The sequence below is a fragment of the Cyprinus carpio genome, chromosome A18, assembly GCF_018340385.1.
Source record: "Cyprinus carpio isolate SPL01 chromosome A18, ASM1834038v1, whole genome shotgun sequence".
Taxonomy (NCBI): Eukaryota; Metazoa; Chordata; class Actinopteri; order Cypriniformes; family Cyprinidae; genus Cyprinus; species Cyprinus carpio.
Window position 1 is genome coordinate 5,357,125 of NC_056589.1, and position 15,304 is coordinate 5,372,428.

The 15,304-nt window shown below is 37.5% G+C and overlaps 1 protein-coding gene across 5 annotated transcripts in view; it reads right to left on the minus strand.

Moving 5' to 3' along the window:
• Positions 1 to 14,612, minus strand: part of LOC109073191 (kinesin-like protein KIFC3) — a 39,898-nt gene extending 25,286 nt beyond the window's left edge. Inside the window, exons 1-2 of one of the 5 annotated variants that reach the window (XM_042774857.1) lie at positions 14,372 to 14,612; positions 1,158 to 1,275 (exon numbers count right to left, since the gene is read on the minus strand). In XM_042774857.1, the coding sequence (XP_042630791.1) occupies positions 1,158 to 1,239 (82 nt within the window). In that variant the 5' untranslated portion in view covers positions 1,240 to 1,275; positions 14,372 to 14,612. Of the gene's footprint in view, positions 1 to 604; positions 1,075 to 1,157; positions 1,276 to 5,891; positions 6,134 to 8,739; positions 9,675 to 14,371 lie in introns of those variants that run through there. The other 4 variants (XM_042774855.1, XM_042774856.1, XM_042774858.1 and 1 more) reach the window with 4 other exon arrangements.
• Positions 14,613 to 15,304: the final 692 nt, after the last annotated feature.

Genomic DNA, 15,304 nt, shown 5'->3' on the forward strand with positions numbered 1-15,304 from the left:
ACAATAATACATAATGGATACTAAAATAATGCTGGTCCAGATGACACAGTGGCTTTGTGGGAAAAACAGAGCAACTCATAAAATGATGTGTTCACCTGTTGGAGATGGCTACTGCTCATGAACAAACCAAAGAGATCTAGAGCGAATGTCAAGATCTTCAGTAAATAATGACTTAAATTTCAGTCTGTTCCTCAGTTGATACCATTGTACAGTAGATTTCAGATGATTTGTAATTTCTTTCTTTTTCAAAAAGGTCTGAACTGATTTGCGTTCACTCTGACTGCTCTTTCACTGAATCATCTAAAGCAGCAATAATGCATCATTCAACGTTACTGCATAAAAACAGTTAATAAATTTGTGCTACTTCATAGAAATAAAGTCCTTCAAATTTGCCCTTCAACAGAATATTAAGATTTGGGTAAAGTAATCCTTACTAGCTGAATATACAGAGAACACATCAATCTGGTTAAGGTCCTGCAGGCTTAATAGAAACCATTAACTAATGGTAAGATAACAACCTGCTGCAAGTGATGCATTGCCCTGAACCTTATCAAAAAACAAGAATAACTGTTTTGTTTGTCAAACAGCTCTCTGTCACACTCACACGGATGAGACGTGCAGCCTCTCGCTGGTGCGGTTTACGATGACACAGCAGTTGAGCCGCTTTCGTAGAAGAGCGTCAGCCTGAATGCAAATCTGTCACCGCATCACTGCAAAAACCAGCCGCCAACACTCAGCCTCGACATTTCCCTGATTTTCCTCTTTGTTTGCCTCCTGTTTTAGTCCTTTTTGGTCATTGTTTCTCACACAATCACTGTGCCTGTTGTTATATTGTCCCGTGCAGCACAGAGCGCACTAGCACACATACACATTTTCTCTGGCACACACAACAGTCCTCGTGTTCAAGCCCTGCTCTCATCTCTAAGGAGATTTACCCTTCTGTACCAGCACAGAACGCAAGGTGTTCTCTGTTCGGTCCGAAACTGACTGTGTTTCTCCTTGTCAGTGGGTAAGAACACATCGCTTGCTCTCTCTCTGATGACTGAGCCAGCGAGGGCTTTCACACACACGTTTAAACACACACGCAAACATTCACACTATCCTCAGAAAAATGTTGCTACACCGGTTTTGAAGTCCACTCATGTGACAGTGCTTACCATCCAATGAGAGGTCTTCGTTCCAGAGCTCCTGCAGGCAGGGGGTGTGGCCGACGTCCCAGGTCTTTCGTGTGCTGTACATGACCACAGGGCCGAGCAGACCACACCGCTGGACCGGCTGTAAACACAGACCACATCCAATAAACACCCAACTACTGAACATCTGAGACCTGTACATTTTACATGGAGATTTTACAGAATAAAATTCATCATTAACCCTTTAAAGCCTGACATCATCATAATAATAAGTCAATTTTTTTTTTTTTTTTTTTTTTTTTTTTAATACAAGAGTTCATTGAACCTTTTAAACCTATTGAAACTGAACCCTACTGAACTTAGAAATACTGGGCAAAATATATAATAAAATGCAATTCAATTATGATGAAATGAAATTGTTAATTGTGGGTTTTATATATATTGAAACTGAACCTGGACCTTCAAGTAAACCCATTCCTCAAGTAAACCTTCAAGTAAACCAAGTTTCTTCAGTCCAGTCAGTGTTCATCTTGAAATGACTAACAATATAAAATTTATTTGCACATTTACTAAAAAAACAAAACAAAACTAAAAAAAACAGTAAAGATTTCACAGCAAAAACACACATTTACTTGCTAAAAATTTGTCAATTATCAAACACATGACAGAAGGCATGTAGTAAAGTGCAGTATAAAGTCCAAGATGTCTACCATACCGGCCTGCGCAACAAACAAACAAACAAAAAATTACACGAGACTATGCACCTGTGACTAAAACAGTCTATAGAGGAGAAATCTCTGCATGTCTCTCATGCAGTCACATGACCAGACGCTCCAATGACCAAACTTCAGGGCCATAAACAATCGGTGTAATGACAAATGAGATTAGAGTGACGGGCCACAGGTCACACAAACAGACGAGGATTACGCTCCTTAACAACAGACAACACAAGAACCTGGACACAGAATAACTAACTGACTAATAATAGTGCCTTTTCAATCAAACATAATCTGCTCACAAAAACAGCAAAAAGTCAAGAGGATGACAGTAGTGCCTCATGATTATTCCAGCAAATAATAACACATAAATAGCCACTGTCACTGTTCAGTTTGTTAGTGTTTGCATAAATATGCACATGCAAATGTATTTGAATGAAAAGAACAAAAACATGTAGGGGTCATATTTCATCCCAAAAACAGAAATGGGTGGGGAGCCTACAAAGGTAAATGTTTAACTTTTTTGAAAATGTTTTTTTTTTTTTTTTTTTTACAGGCAGAACAAATGCTGTTCTTTTGACCTTTTTTTTTACTCAAAGAATTCTGAAAAATAAAGTATCAATCAATCAATAAAAGCAGCACAACTGTTTTCAGCGCTGATAAGAAGAAATCACCAAATCAGCATATTTCTGAAGGATCATGTGACATTTGGCTGATTTTATGCAAGTCTGGACCCAAAACGAAAGTCAGAGGCTGAAATTTAGTGAGCACTGAATAGCAGCACACGCAATCAGTCTTGACCCAACAACAAACACTAGTCACGCTGCATATCTAATCCTCTTTAAGACTACATAGCCTCTATTCATGCTGCTCTGTCTGATTTGAACACACACACACACACACACACACACACACACACACACACACAGTCCTCCTGCTGTACCATCAGTGCAGCTTTCCTACAGTCCTGATGAGGCGCAGGGTGGTCCCGGTCCTGCCAGCTCTTGTTAATCAGTGATCCCACCCAACACAACATCTTTATCTGCTCCGATCAAAACAATCAAATAAACTGCTCTTAACCTCTTTATCTTCAAAATGCTGCTCATGTTGATTCACAGTGTTAGAAAGAAAAAAACATGCATTTACTATCAGGTTAGTGAAGACGTCCTGTCTCTCCACCTCTCTCTAAAGAGACAAGGCAGCCTGCATCAAGTTCATTTTACCCATAATCCTTTAAGCTGTCAGCAGATGACCTCTATTCATCGTGATGGCAGGACAGACATTTTTGGACTGATTCAATTCACCCGCACATGACATCTTCACCTGATATTTTGGAAAACACTTCAAGCAGTTTGGCTCAAACAGTGGCCAGTCTGTAAGATTTATTCGTAAAAAGTAATTATAGGATTTAAATGATAAAACTATAAACACTGTTCAAATTATTGAGACACATTGTGGTTTACAAAGAGTAACGTCAAATGATCATGAACCTTTGTGAACTTTTCATTAAAACAAGTATAAATGTGTTTTCAGCTCCATATCGACCCAAAGATATGAGAGCTAAGAGCTGAAATCAGGCATAGAAAGCACGTGTACACTCTTACTAGTCTCTCAAAAATGTATTCTGGAATAAAGAAGCATTTAATCATGGGGTTTTCGTTAACTGGCCACCAGAGGGAGCAGTAAACACCAACAACAGACCTGTCACTCTTTACCAATTACTGGATTCATTTTTCACAGATGTACAGACAGATCTGACATGTACAAACAAATAAAACCTCTATTAACCCAACATAAGTCACGGTATATTACAAAACATTACAGCCATTCTCTCTCCTTCGCTCAATGTACACTCTGTCGTCTGTAAAACAACACTCGGACCCTTCTGATGTTTCAGCAGAGCTCATGGTGGTCTCCTGGGAGGATCTCACACAACACATCTGATCAGCTTCTGTCCCATGATGAAACCACACACCACGGATAATCATTTCATCCAGTCCTAAAGAGGGGTTTTTCATGAAATGCTGTTAAAAAAACTGCTGTTTAGTTGAGGAAGAGCCAGGTTTATCCATCACACTGACATGGTTTTCATCTTCAGAAGCATACTTGCACACGGAGGAGTGTGTGAATCTCATTAGCCTACTTCTGCCTCTCTCTAACTCCCCTGTCTCATCTTCTATTTTAGTTCTGTTACCCACATCCACCAACAGACCAAAAAGAAAAAAAAAAAAAAAAAAGAAAAAAAGTCAATTCATGTTCAAACCAGCCACTAGTCTTGAGAAACTGCACTTAAAACAGCATTCAACACACTACATACATCTGAATGCACCTGCGTGAGACATCCAAGCCCTTTAAAAAACCCAAAACAATATACTGAAATGAAGCAGATTTATACAACATGATCTCTTATAGAAAAGTGATTTTTGACTTGATAAAGTATCACACAAATCCTCCACAAGGTGCATATTGGATCAAACATGAATAAATGGAGAGAACGGACACTTCTATAATGCTCTTCTTCCAGTGTACACAATGTAAAAACATACTTTAAACATTATTATACAAGTTTTTTTCTTAATTAGTTCTGAAGAACAAAAATAAATAAGGGAAAAAATAATAGGCTACTCTAGGCTTAATAACATTTTTGCAGATACTACACTTGGGTTTTCAAGACTCCACACATGAAGAACTTAAAGCCAACTGCAACAGAACAGCACAAATATTATGTCATATTCATATATGTACTGCAAAACTTCTAAAATGGTTCATAATCAGTTTTTGGAAAATAATAAAAGTCTTTAATTACTAAATTACAATTAAAATCTGAGAAGTGTGATGATGCTTTATAGGTTGGTGTGTATATACCAAGGTATACTTGTAGAATATAATCGACTATAATAGAATAGATTAAAATAAAATACCTGGAGAAAATAGATTTTATAGATGCAAAGAGACCTGGATTCATGCTCTGTAAAAAATAAATCCGTTAAAATAGTCCACAATGTAATATATTAATATAAAAGAGTTTCCTATATTGCTTTTACCTTTATTTAGAATTTTGCACATCATTGTGTTGTATTTTAGGGTTAATGGAAAAGTCTATAAAATTAATGGAAAGTGTCCTGGCAGAAAATAACCAATATATTTACCAGTATGCTTAAATGCAAAAACAAAATTAATTTAGGAATAGGTTTAAGATTTTAGTCAGTCTGTACAGACTTAAAAAAACAAAATTAGCTTTCTACAGAAAGTATATAGTATGAATTCATGTTGAGAGCAATGCAAATGAGTGTATCTGATGTTCAAACTGAATCAACTGAATTCATCATTGAAATATAAAACAAAAGCTCTTACTAAAGTATCCTGTTAGTTACTGTACTGCTGACCATTTCTTTACTCTAGCCTACAGCATCAACACTTCATACTGTATCTGTCAATGCATGGATGCGCGCGCGCACACACACACACACACACACACACACACACACACACACACAGTCTGCCAGCAGTGCACAGTTTTATGAATCCTGTGGTCCAACAGTCTGTCTCTGTCTGTCTGATTTCCCTGTATCATTCATTCATCTGCAGTCACCCTGGAGTGTGTCTTTCCATCTGTCTGTCTGATTCTGCACTGCTTTGTCTAAATCACTGTACAAACACAAGGAAGCCAGGGATGCAAGCACATGCAACTTCTCTGCTATAAACAGGCCCATGAAACATTCATCTGATTCCAGTTATTACAGCTTCCCCATCCCCCCCATTATGAAAGAGTAAAATCACCCTCTCCTTCCCTCCCTCCGCTCCTGTAAATCCCTCCATAAGTGCTCCGGCACAAACATCTGTCTGCACTGGACTCCGTGGCATTAAACAGGCATCACCAGACCGGTGCATGCATGTCAGGTCTAATGAAAGAGAATAATGTGTTACATATTAGACAGGAACAAATTCTGAATCTTAGACCAGACGGGTGAAATATGAAGAGAAAAACAGCACACGTGGTTTAAGTGAAATGTTTCAGCATCCTCTCCATCCGTGAACTCACCTCTGTCCCTGCGGTCTCCTGCCGTCGCTCATGCCTTCATTATTTCATAGCAGTTATTTGGAGCGCGAGCACACACACACACACTCATGTACACACACCTCCACTGATCTCTGTGCCGCTCCGCCAACAGCTAAACCGTTCCTCTCACGCTCTCTTTGTGTCTGACACACTAGAGTCTGCATGCAGCTCCTCTCCTCACACACACACTCGTTCTGACACAAACGCAGTTCTTCTTGTTGCTGTTCCTTGGTAACGATGGAATCTGAGCCGCATCACGCCCCCCCGCGCTTCTGCCCTCCTTCCCCATCTATCCCACAATTCCCTCCTCCCTCTCTGTCACTCGCCGGGCCACAGAAATAAATATTTCAGCATGCAAATGTAGCGTGGTGCTACTTCTGACTCATGTGCATGTTTGTGTGTAGCATCCATCTACTGTTTGGCACACTGATATATTTTACATTTATTAATTTGGTAAATGTGTTTATGCATTTATGTTGCATTTAAGGTACTGTATAAAGAATTGAACTCACAGCCTTAGTGTTGCTAGTTTTATTACCAACTTATCTAAAATACATGCTTTTTTTGTGATAAACTGGAAACACATTGGTTAGGGTGATTAACAAAAAAAAATATATATATATACTAATCATAGAAGGGGTGTATTCGAATTACTGCACGTACGAATGAAACTAGGGTTGCATGATTATGACAAAAATCATAATTGTCGATTATTCCCTTAAAACTGTAATTGCGATTTTTAATTACGATTATCACAATTTACATTGAATGATGTTTATACCATTGTTTGATGCAACTGCATGCCGTATTTTTTTCTGAAAATAAACAAGGTGAAATCACTAACTGAAAAACTTTTAGTGCTTTTCTATAGTATTAAGCCTCAAATGTCAACTATACATCGGATTGGTTTCCTCTTTAAATTTTTTGTATATTTTTTAAATTAAAAAGTAAAAATATGAATGGTATTATAATGTTACACTAAAACTAAAATTAAAATAATGGGAAAACCCTTAAGATAACATGTAGAAAAACGCATCTTAAAGCATGCAGAATAACATAAGTGGACAATTAATTGCCACTTTGAACGATTACGTAATTGTTGCATCCATAACTGTAAACGCAATTAGAAATTTGATTAATTGTGCAGCCCTAAATGAAAATAAACCATGTAGCTGAATAAATAAATGCAGACAAAAACAAAATCAGTTCATGAATATTTTTGGTAAAATCTGAGGGCATTTCTCTGAAAAAAAAAAAAAAAAGTTCTATTAATGAATTCAAAGCCAAAAAACTTAAAAACACCCTGCAACTCACCACAACCACCCAAAGCACTAACAGATATACATGGTTAAGCAACTAGAACACTTTTTAGTTTTAATAACTACACTGCAAGCACAGTATACTTTAATAATGGCCAGAAACATATCGTAAAAAAAAAAAAAAAAAAAAAAAAAAAAAAAAAAAAACTTCCATAAAGGTGGTCGGTCACAGTAACTGGAGCGCCCCTTGTGGCAATGTTTAAGTTGCAACACGAACATGTTATAAAATGTGTTACGGTAATAGCGTAGCTAGAAGAGTTTGAATTCAACCACTTACATGACTATTTTAGCACATAGGCCCCCATGTTTCAAATTAATAGCGAACATTCGCACACGCATTCTTAAAAAGACAGTTTCATTATAACCATATATGGTTCCATTTAACATCCATGGAACCTTTCCATTCCACAAAAGTTTTTATTGGTAAAAATGGTTTTAGTTTTTTTAAAAAGGTAATTTCGATTTTTAAAATGTTTCTCACACTAAGAAAAAAAAAATACTGAAAGGTTCTTTGGGAAACCCAAAATGGTTCTTATTTTGCACTGCAGTAAAAAAAAAAACCCGAAAAACAAAAACCTTCCGGAACCTTTGTTTTTAAAGAGTGTGCCATCAATAAAAAGAATAACTAACAAAAACATTGCAACCAATGAAGAATTTTTCCAAGAATTGATGCTACAGTGAAATAAGCGCCGTATCAAACCAATGATTTCTGCTGATCCAACAAGTGAAAGCAAACAAGATTAAGGAAAGCGAACAATGGTAGACTGAGGGCATTCCTTATGAATTAAATTACGATTAAAGAGGACAGGGAGTTCTCTGATTAACCCACTGCTTATGTAACCAATCAGGATTTTATCCACTAAAACAGTCCATCAGACAGCAGAGAACATTAGAAATGGGACAGCAGAGGGACGGGATGATAAACATCATTCCAGGTACATGAAAATCCCCTTGCACTGTACACTCTTTAAAAAGAACATGCTGATATTTACAAGTCTTTCAATTGCTGAATTACTAATCTAAAAACAGACGAGTGCACAAAACAGCTGAAAACAATTGGATGAGGGACGGAGTGTCTTGAAGCACGTCCAAATGACTAAAATAGCTCTACTAGACATTAAGCAGTGACAAATTCACACATTCCAGTAGCCCAAAGAACAGGAAACTGAGCCTAAACCTTGAAACTGCAGTAAAGCTTCTGACGTTTCGCTAAATCAATAATACAACACTCATAAATAATGAGAAGAAATCAATTAATAAATAATTGCATTTTGAATTAAATGGAAGTTTCCCAGCAGCAGACAGACAACTTTTACATCAACATAATGTAGTGAAACCCCTTCAGCTCCTGAATGGATCAATCAAAAACAATGACCTTAAACTCCATTTGATGGTGATCAGCATGTATGTATAAGCAAAGTAAAAAGAATTAAAGGTCAACTTCAAACTGTGGTGATATTTCCAGCACCTGACATCTACGTTCCTCCCCACATCTCCATTTTCAATCTCACCTGTGCTCTCTTCTTCCTCTTGTGCACATTATCCAAGTGAACGGATCTTCTTTTACTTGCTCTACTGGGTCCATCTAGGCATCTTTCAAAGTCATGGGCTCCTGATGACTCTAGAGGTCCAGAACCTTCATGCAAGGTGTGCTTGTTCCTCTTCTTGCGTCCCAGTTTGGCTTCCTCTGGTCTGTGCTGCTCAGGAGGACCCTCGATAGCCTTGGGTACAGAGGGTTCCAAGACCCTGGGTCTCCTAAACAGGTTGTGGAGAGACAGCAACACCAGTGTGCACAGCACATACATTGTAGCGCAAATGGGTCCACCAACACGTTCAATCAGAATCAGAGATGACGTTATCCAGTTTCAGTATCAGTTCAAGCAGAGAACGCTATCTTCTGGTTGAAGTTACAGTCGTGATATCAGCTCTACTGCGCTGCGCATGTGTTGTGCTGAGATTCTATCAATCTTAAGTGCAAAAGGAAGGGCAAATCCAAACAACTAGTTTGGAATAAAGTCCACCATCAACAGTTGCCTTCTTGCTTCTTTCCCACCAGTTCTTCGCTGTATTCACACATGCTAAGACTGTTCAGAACATGCTATTCAGACACCTCAGAGCTCGACTTCTTCTAATGCTCCTTTAGGCTGATAATCTGTCCGTGATCTGATCAGCAAATGAGATGGCTGCTCTCATCTCCCATTCTGAGGGAGCACCGACTAATGCACACCTGCTTTTAAACCCCACAAAGCCATTTTAACCTACCTGGACACATCCATAAAGACACACCCTGATAAACAAGATTTTGTAAGCCAACGCAAACACACACAAACTTGTGGAATAATAGATGACTAGTTTGCTAATCAGTAATAGCTTCTGAAAGTGGGATCCATATCCGTCACGTCTCCATGCCTCCTCTTTGGAGAACTTCCAGTGTTAACCTGGACAACACAACAGGTGTATTCCACAGAAATCTCATCGATTGAATAATCATGAAACTCCTTATCAAACAGAGTCATAACCTCCACTGGCACGATCTGATATCCAACAAATCTTTGCCTCCTCTTGCGTCACTAATGGTTTTATTGTATTTTTTTTTTTTTTTTTTTTTTTTTTTTACAGTCGCTGGATTGCATGGATAAACCTCTCCAAGGTCAGCCCACTCCTTCTATCATAACGCCTGCTTGTGATAGTCTTTATCCCAGTTTGTCATCCATACGCCTGGGCAAACTCCAAACGGTCGCAGTCCAACCGATCCTGTGCTGAAGCCCCACACCTCTGCTGAAAGAGAAAATGCTTTTCACTCTTTCTCCCTCCCTTTTCTCATGAGGTCCATCTGTCACTGCAATAGAGAGAGCTAAGCGTCTCTTAGCGATGATGTAACAACTTTTTGCATCTATGCAAAAAGAAGAAAATCAACTTCCAAATGTATGTATAAAGAAGCCTGTCCGTGATTGGTCGTTGCCACGGTGAGATGACCATGTCGAACTGTTTTACAAATTGTCTCACAGCAGAAACATAATGGATCATAAACAGAAAATGTAAAGTTTGTATTTATTCCAAAAAAGAATGAGATTTTCACTCAGCTATTATATACAACATGTAAACAGTTTGAATTATCATTCATGTCGTGATTCAATTTCGCAAGATTCCAAAAGCAGACTACTTTTAATGGATGTCTGCAGGCACTGGTGTTATGCATGTTATTATATGATATGTGAGCTGAATAAAAAGGCAAAGAACATGAAACAACTGTATATGATGGGTGAATAAAACAGTGTTGTTCCAGTGCTGCTATGAATAAAATAATACAACTGCAATAAGGTGGATATCAGAGTACGGCAGTATAAACAAATGGCCTCAATGTCTTGACAAGTCTTCAAATTTATGTTTCAAAAATATATGAATTTCTTTCCTCCTTGAAACAAAGTAAAAATATGGAAGAATTATACAACTAAGTTCTTTTCCATGAAAGTACAATGAACAGGCCACTTCTAATAATTCTGTGGTGTTTCATATCCTTTTTGATTCTTGAAGGGTTCAGTCTCTCCATTATTTGTAAATGCATGGAAAAGATAGGCCAGTGCACGCTTCAGAGTTTTTCCTTTTGTGTCCCACTTCCAAGGCAATTCTCCTTAAGTTCACACTGGTGTCCTAGCAGAGTAATCACAGATCCAAATCATCACATTAACAATGAACTAACTTTCAACAACTAGAGAATGTTACAAAACTTCGGTCTTTCTTTTAAACAATACATCTAGACCACATTTCACTTAAAGATGTGCTTGTGCTTTCTAATTAAAATCAAATTGCTTTATTTTGTTATCTATAATGTAATGAAATCATAAATGCACTGCATTTTAAGTGTCCAAATGCTTTTTGGTGCAACTCTAGTTCTTTGCACAAGACAAATATTTGAATAAAACCTTGAGTGGAATCTTACGGTTATCTTGATCTATCAATGAATTATAAAGTTTGTGTGTGTAGGTGCCTTGCAATCACCCAGGTATGTGACTTCGAGTTAAGAGGTTAAACCGAACAACCAAATCAGTTAATAAAATCCTACATGCAATGCATTTTGCACAAGACAAATATTTGCACAAAACTTTCAGTGGAATCTCACTGTTATCTTGATCTATGAATGAATTATAAAGTGTATGTGCGCATGTGGCATGCAAACACTCAGGTATGCGACTTCTAGTTAAGAGGCTAAACCTGAACACGACCACCTCAGTTAAGCAGCTTAGAGCAGAAATATTTCAGCAAAGTGAGCAGTGGGATTAGGAAAAGCTGACAGCTGCCACCACTCTCATTCAAGCCCTTCCCAAATAATGCAACGAGACAGTGAGTTCAGAAAGGGAAAGTCAGCAGAGACTTGTACAACCGTGTCTCCAGGCATCAATGAATTTAGTTTTGCTGGCACACAATGCTTTCAGTGTGTGCTATTTCTGAAGCAAATTACAGAGTAACAGAAAAGGGCAGGAAACCTCAAAATTACAGGGTTAATGTCCTCTAATGTATGATGCAATACCTCAGCTTTCATCTTTTTGTTGGAGAAACAGCATGTGCATACATTTTCAAGGAACTGGTTTCTTCTGAGAATACTTGTCTGGGCAGGACGGGTCAGAAAAGTGAAGATCAGTGTAAATTTGAAAAGTTAAATAGTGGAAACACAGGTTTGACCCAGCCTACTGCCAATCAGCAGTGACCTCATGAGTGAGTCAGAGTCTCCAGTGAGGTGTACAGGCGTATATATACATGCATGTGGTGAGACGACCATGTTCTGGGTGTCTGACATCTGTTGCATTTGCTGTGCTTTACACATCACCCAGCAATGTTCACTTTAGCCCGGAGGATACCAAAATAAAGGGAAATAAATCAAAGCCTCTTAACCAGAAGAACAGGCATTTTAGGCTGTTAAAACTCAAATGTGTCCTAATTTTAGCTGTTAAACTAACTAATCTGATTTTTTTCCACTTAGACAAACTCACAGAAATCTTTCTTGGGCATATTGAGGATGCAGGCCCTTAAACATGGAGAGATAGCGGAGCAGAGTGCCATCTGTTGGTCTGAGCTGTTTCTAGGATGTCTGATTCTTTGCAATTATGTAACATGAAGTGTTCCTTGTGTTGCCAGTATACAGAGGGATGTGACAGGGTGTCTCATTTCAGCTGTTTATGTAGTTCACCTAATGTATAATTAGGGAAAAGAAAATGATGGTAATATGCAACACAGGATATCCCTTAAATACAAGACTAAACAAAATAAAAATGTGATCCTATGAGTGATGTCACTTATTATCTTCTTAAAAATGGTCAATTTAAAGGCAGAGTCATGCCATAATAATAACTGGCAAGCAGTGACAGCAGTGTCTCAAAGGATCTAATTCCTCATCTAAAAGTAACCAATTTTAAGCGACATATTCATAGTCTTGAAGTAATAAAAATTAACCAACATTAAGTGTCTTTTTTTATATATTATTTTTAATGTATTTTATTGTATTAGATGATGTTTTGAATATAAACATTTTGATAAATTAATTTAGAACATTCTCGTGATCTTTTCAGTAGTTTGTGATTAGTTGATGCTAGAGGTGTAACGATACACAAAAATGAGTCTTCAGATCGTAGCTCAGTTTGAGGTCAAAGTTCAGTACAGCGGGAGGAAAAAAACTAACAAACATGCACACTGAACCGAAAGACCAGTACCATTTTTTTTCTAGTAGAAATGTGTGTATCGTTACACCCCTAGTGGACACATTTTATAAAAATCATTTTGATTCAGACTTGCTAATGAATCATTCAGACTGAGAAGAACCAATTCAAGTCAAATCAGACACACAATGGCTTCTTTACATGTTTCACTCTACACAACAGCAGTACTGGAATTACTTTGTTCCGCTTTGGCCTGAGAAAACAAGACACGACAGACATCCATCCTCACAACAAAGAAGTGACAGTTAGTGCATTTTCCACCTCAACACACCTCCAGGATGAAAAGTGTTAGTGCCATAGTCTATTCTCAATGACTCCTCATTGAGAAATGTACTTAAGGGCATATTCGGGAATCACAGAATACAAACTGGACAAGGCAGCCCAACAAGTCTATGTAAGCCAGTATCACACACCCCGTCAAACACAAAAAAAATGTCCACATTATAACCATAATTATTGGAAGCTGTCATGGAAGTTGTGCAATTCCAGCATGTATGGTTTCATTGGTTATTATAAAAAGCCTCGTTGTAGAGCAGAGATGCCCAAACCAGGGTCCATGGACCAAAGATGGCCCATGATGACCTTTGATTTGGCCCACCATGACATATTTAATAAAATAATAATAATAATAATAATAATAATAATAAAACATGGGGCATATCCTCATTTTTTTCTTTCTTTCTTTCTTTATTTTTATTTTTTGCATTGAAATGTAAATAAAAATAATAATAATAATAAAACATGGGGCATATATGATAAAAATACATTTTTCTGTAATTTCCTTTCTTTCTTTATTTTTATTTTTTGAATTGAAATGTAAATGAGATTTTAAATAAGTTTAGCACTGTTCTCGTGTCAAAGATTCATCAGATCTGCATTCACATTGGATGTGGTTCAATCAGCAACTTCAGCCACTATCTAACCAAACAAGTGAAGCACTAGAAGTGTCCCACGGCCAGTCTAAACAAACTCAGCTGATATGACTTGTCCGAACTGGCATGATGACTAGTTCACTGAACATCCGCTGGATCTGCACCGGGCACACCCGGACTCCAGACACCCAAACTACTGCTGTACGACCCTAATTTACCACTTAAACATTCATTCGATGAAAACACAGTTAAGCTTATATTTTAAGTTTTAAGCACGTTTAGGGGAATAATAAAAATAACGGTTTAAACTAAAGAAAATACAGCGGACTTCTTGCAAGTCATTCACCGCCTCTGCTTCGAGAAAACGCGAGCAGATATTTTAACTTTAAAAAGAAACAGGATGTTTAGTTTAGGTTTCAGGATGTTCTACAGCTTATTAAACGAGTTTGCAGGACTGCCTATAAACTGCACTTGTCTTGCACTATAGAGGGTTACTATAGCTCATAAGTGTTTACAAAGTGTAAAACATATGTACAATATAAGTGAAAGAATGTGCTTACGTCTCAGGCCAGCACGCCAAACGCCTTCCTCCGCCGTTTCCTTCTTAACCCGTTTCCTTCTAGTTTTATTATTCCACTCTTCTTCTACCCGCCTGTTGAAAAGCAGTGTTTTATCTCACAGTTGGAAGAGTGTAAAGTTTTGTAGTCTCTCGTGAAGTGCAGATACACTCGTGAGACGCGCGCACAGCTGACTCCAGTGACGCAAACGCTCCTCCTGTTCATGCAAAGGAAAAATGAACGCGTTTCCCATCCTATTAGAGACTACAGGCCACCTCTCAGCCCTCATTAACTCAGTCAGCCCTCCTGATGTGAAGAACTCGTGTAATAATACACTCTACAAGAACTTTCTTTATAGATAGGATAAATGTCTTTAATTTAGATGTGGTCAAAGAAGTTTTCAAAAGCATTCCACACAACATGTTTGCGGACAAATTTGAAAGAGGCATGTTGTTGGACACCCTTTGTTTCAGAGTACAAGCTGCTTTAATAAGATTCTTAGCCTATATAACCTAATGCAGAATGCACATATATAATGCACGCGTTCTATATGTTTGCGATTGAGAGAGTAAAGATATAATTTTATGTAAACCTGAAAATAAAGTTTTAGTGATTTAAAGAAAAGTTATGATACAATATATATCTATATATATATATATATATATATATATATATATATATATATATATATATATATATTTACATTTACATTTAGTCATTTAGCAGACGCTTTTATCCAAAGCGACTTACAAATGAGGACAATGGAAGCAATCAAAAACAACAAAAGAGCAATGATATGCTAGTGCTATAACAAGTCTCAGTTAGATTAACATAGTACACATAGCAAGCTTTTTTAAATAGTATTATAAATGAAAAGAAAGAAAACAGATAGAATAGAAAAAGAATAGAGCAAGGTAGTGTTAGGTCTTTTTTTAT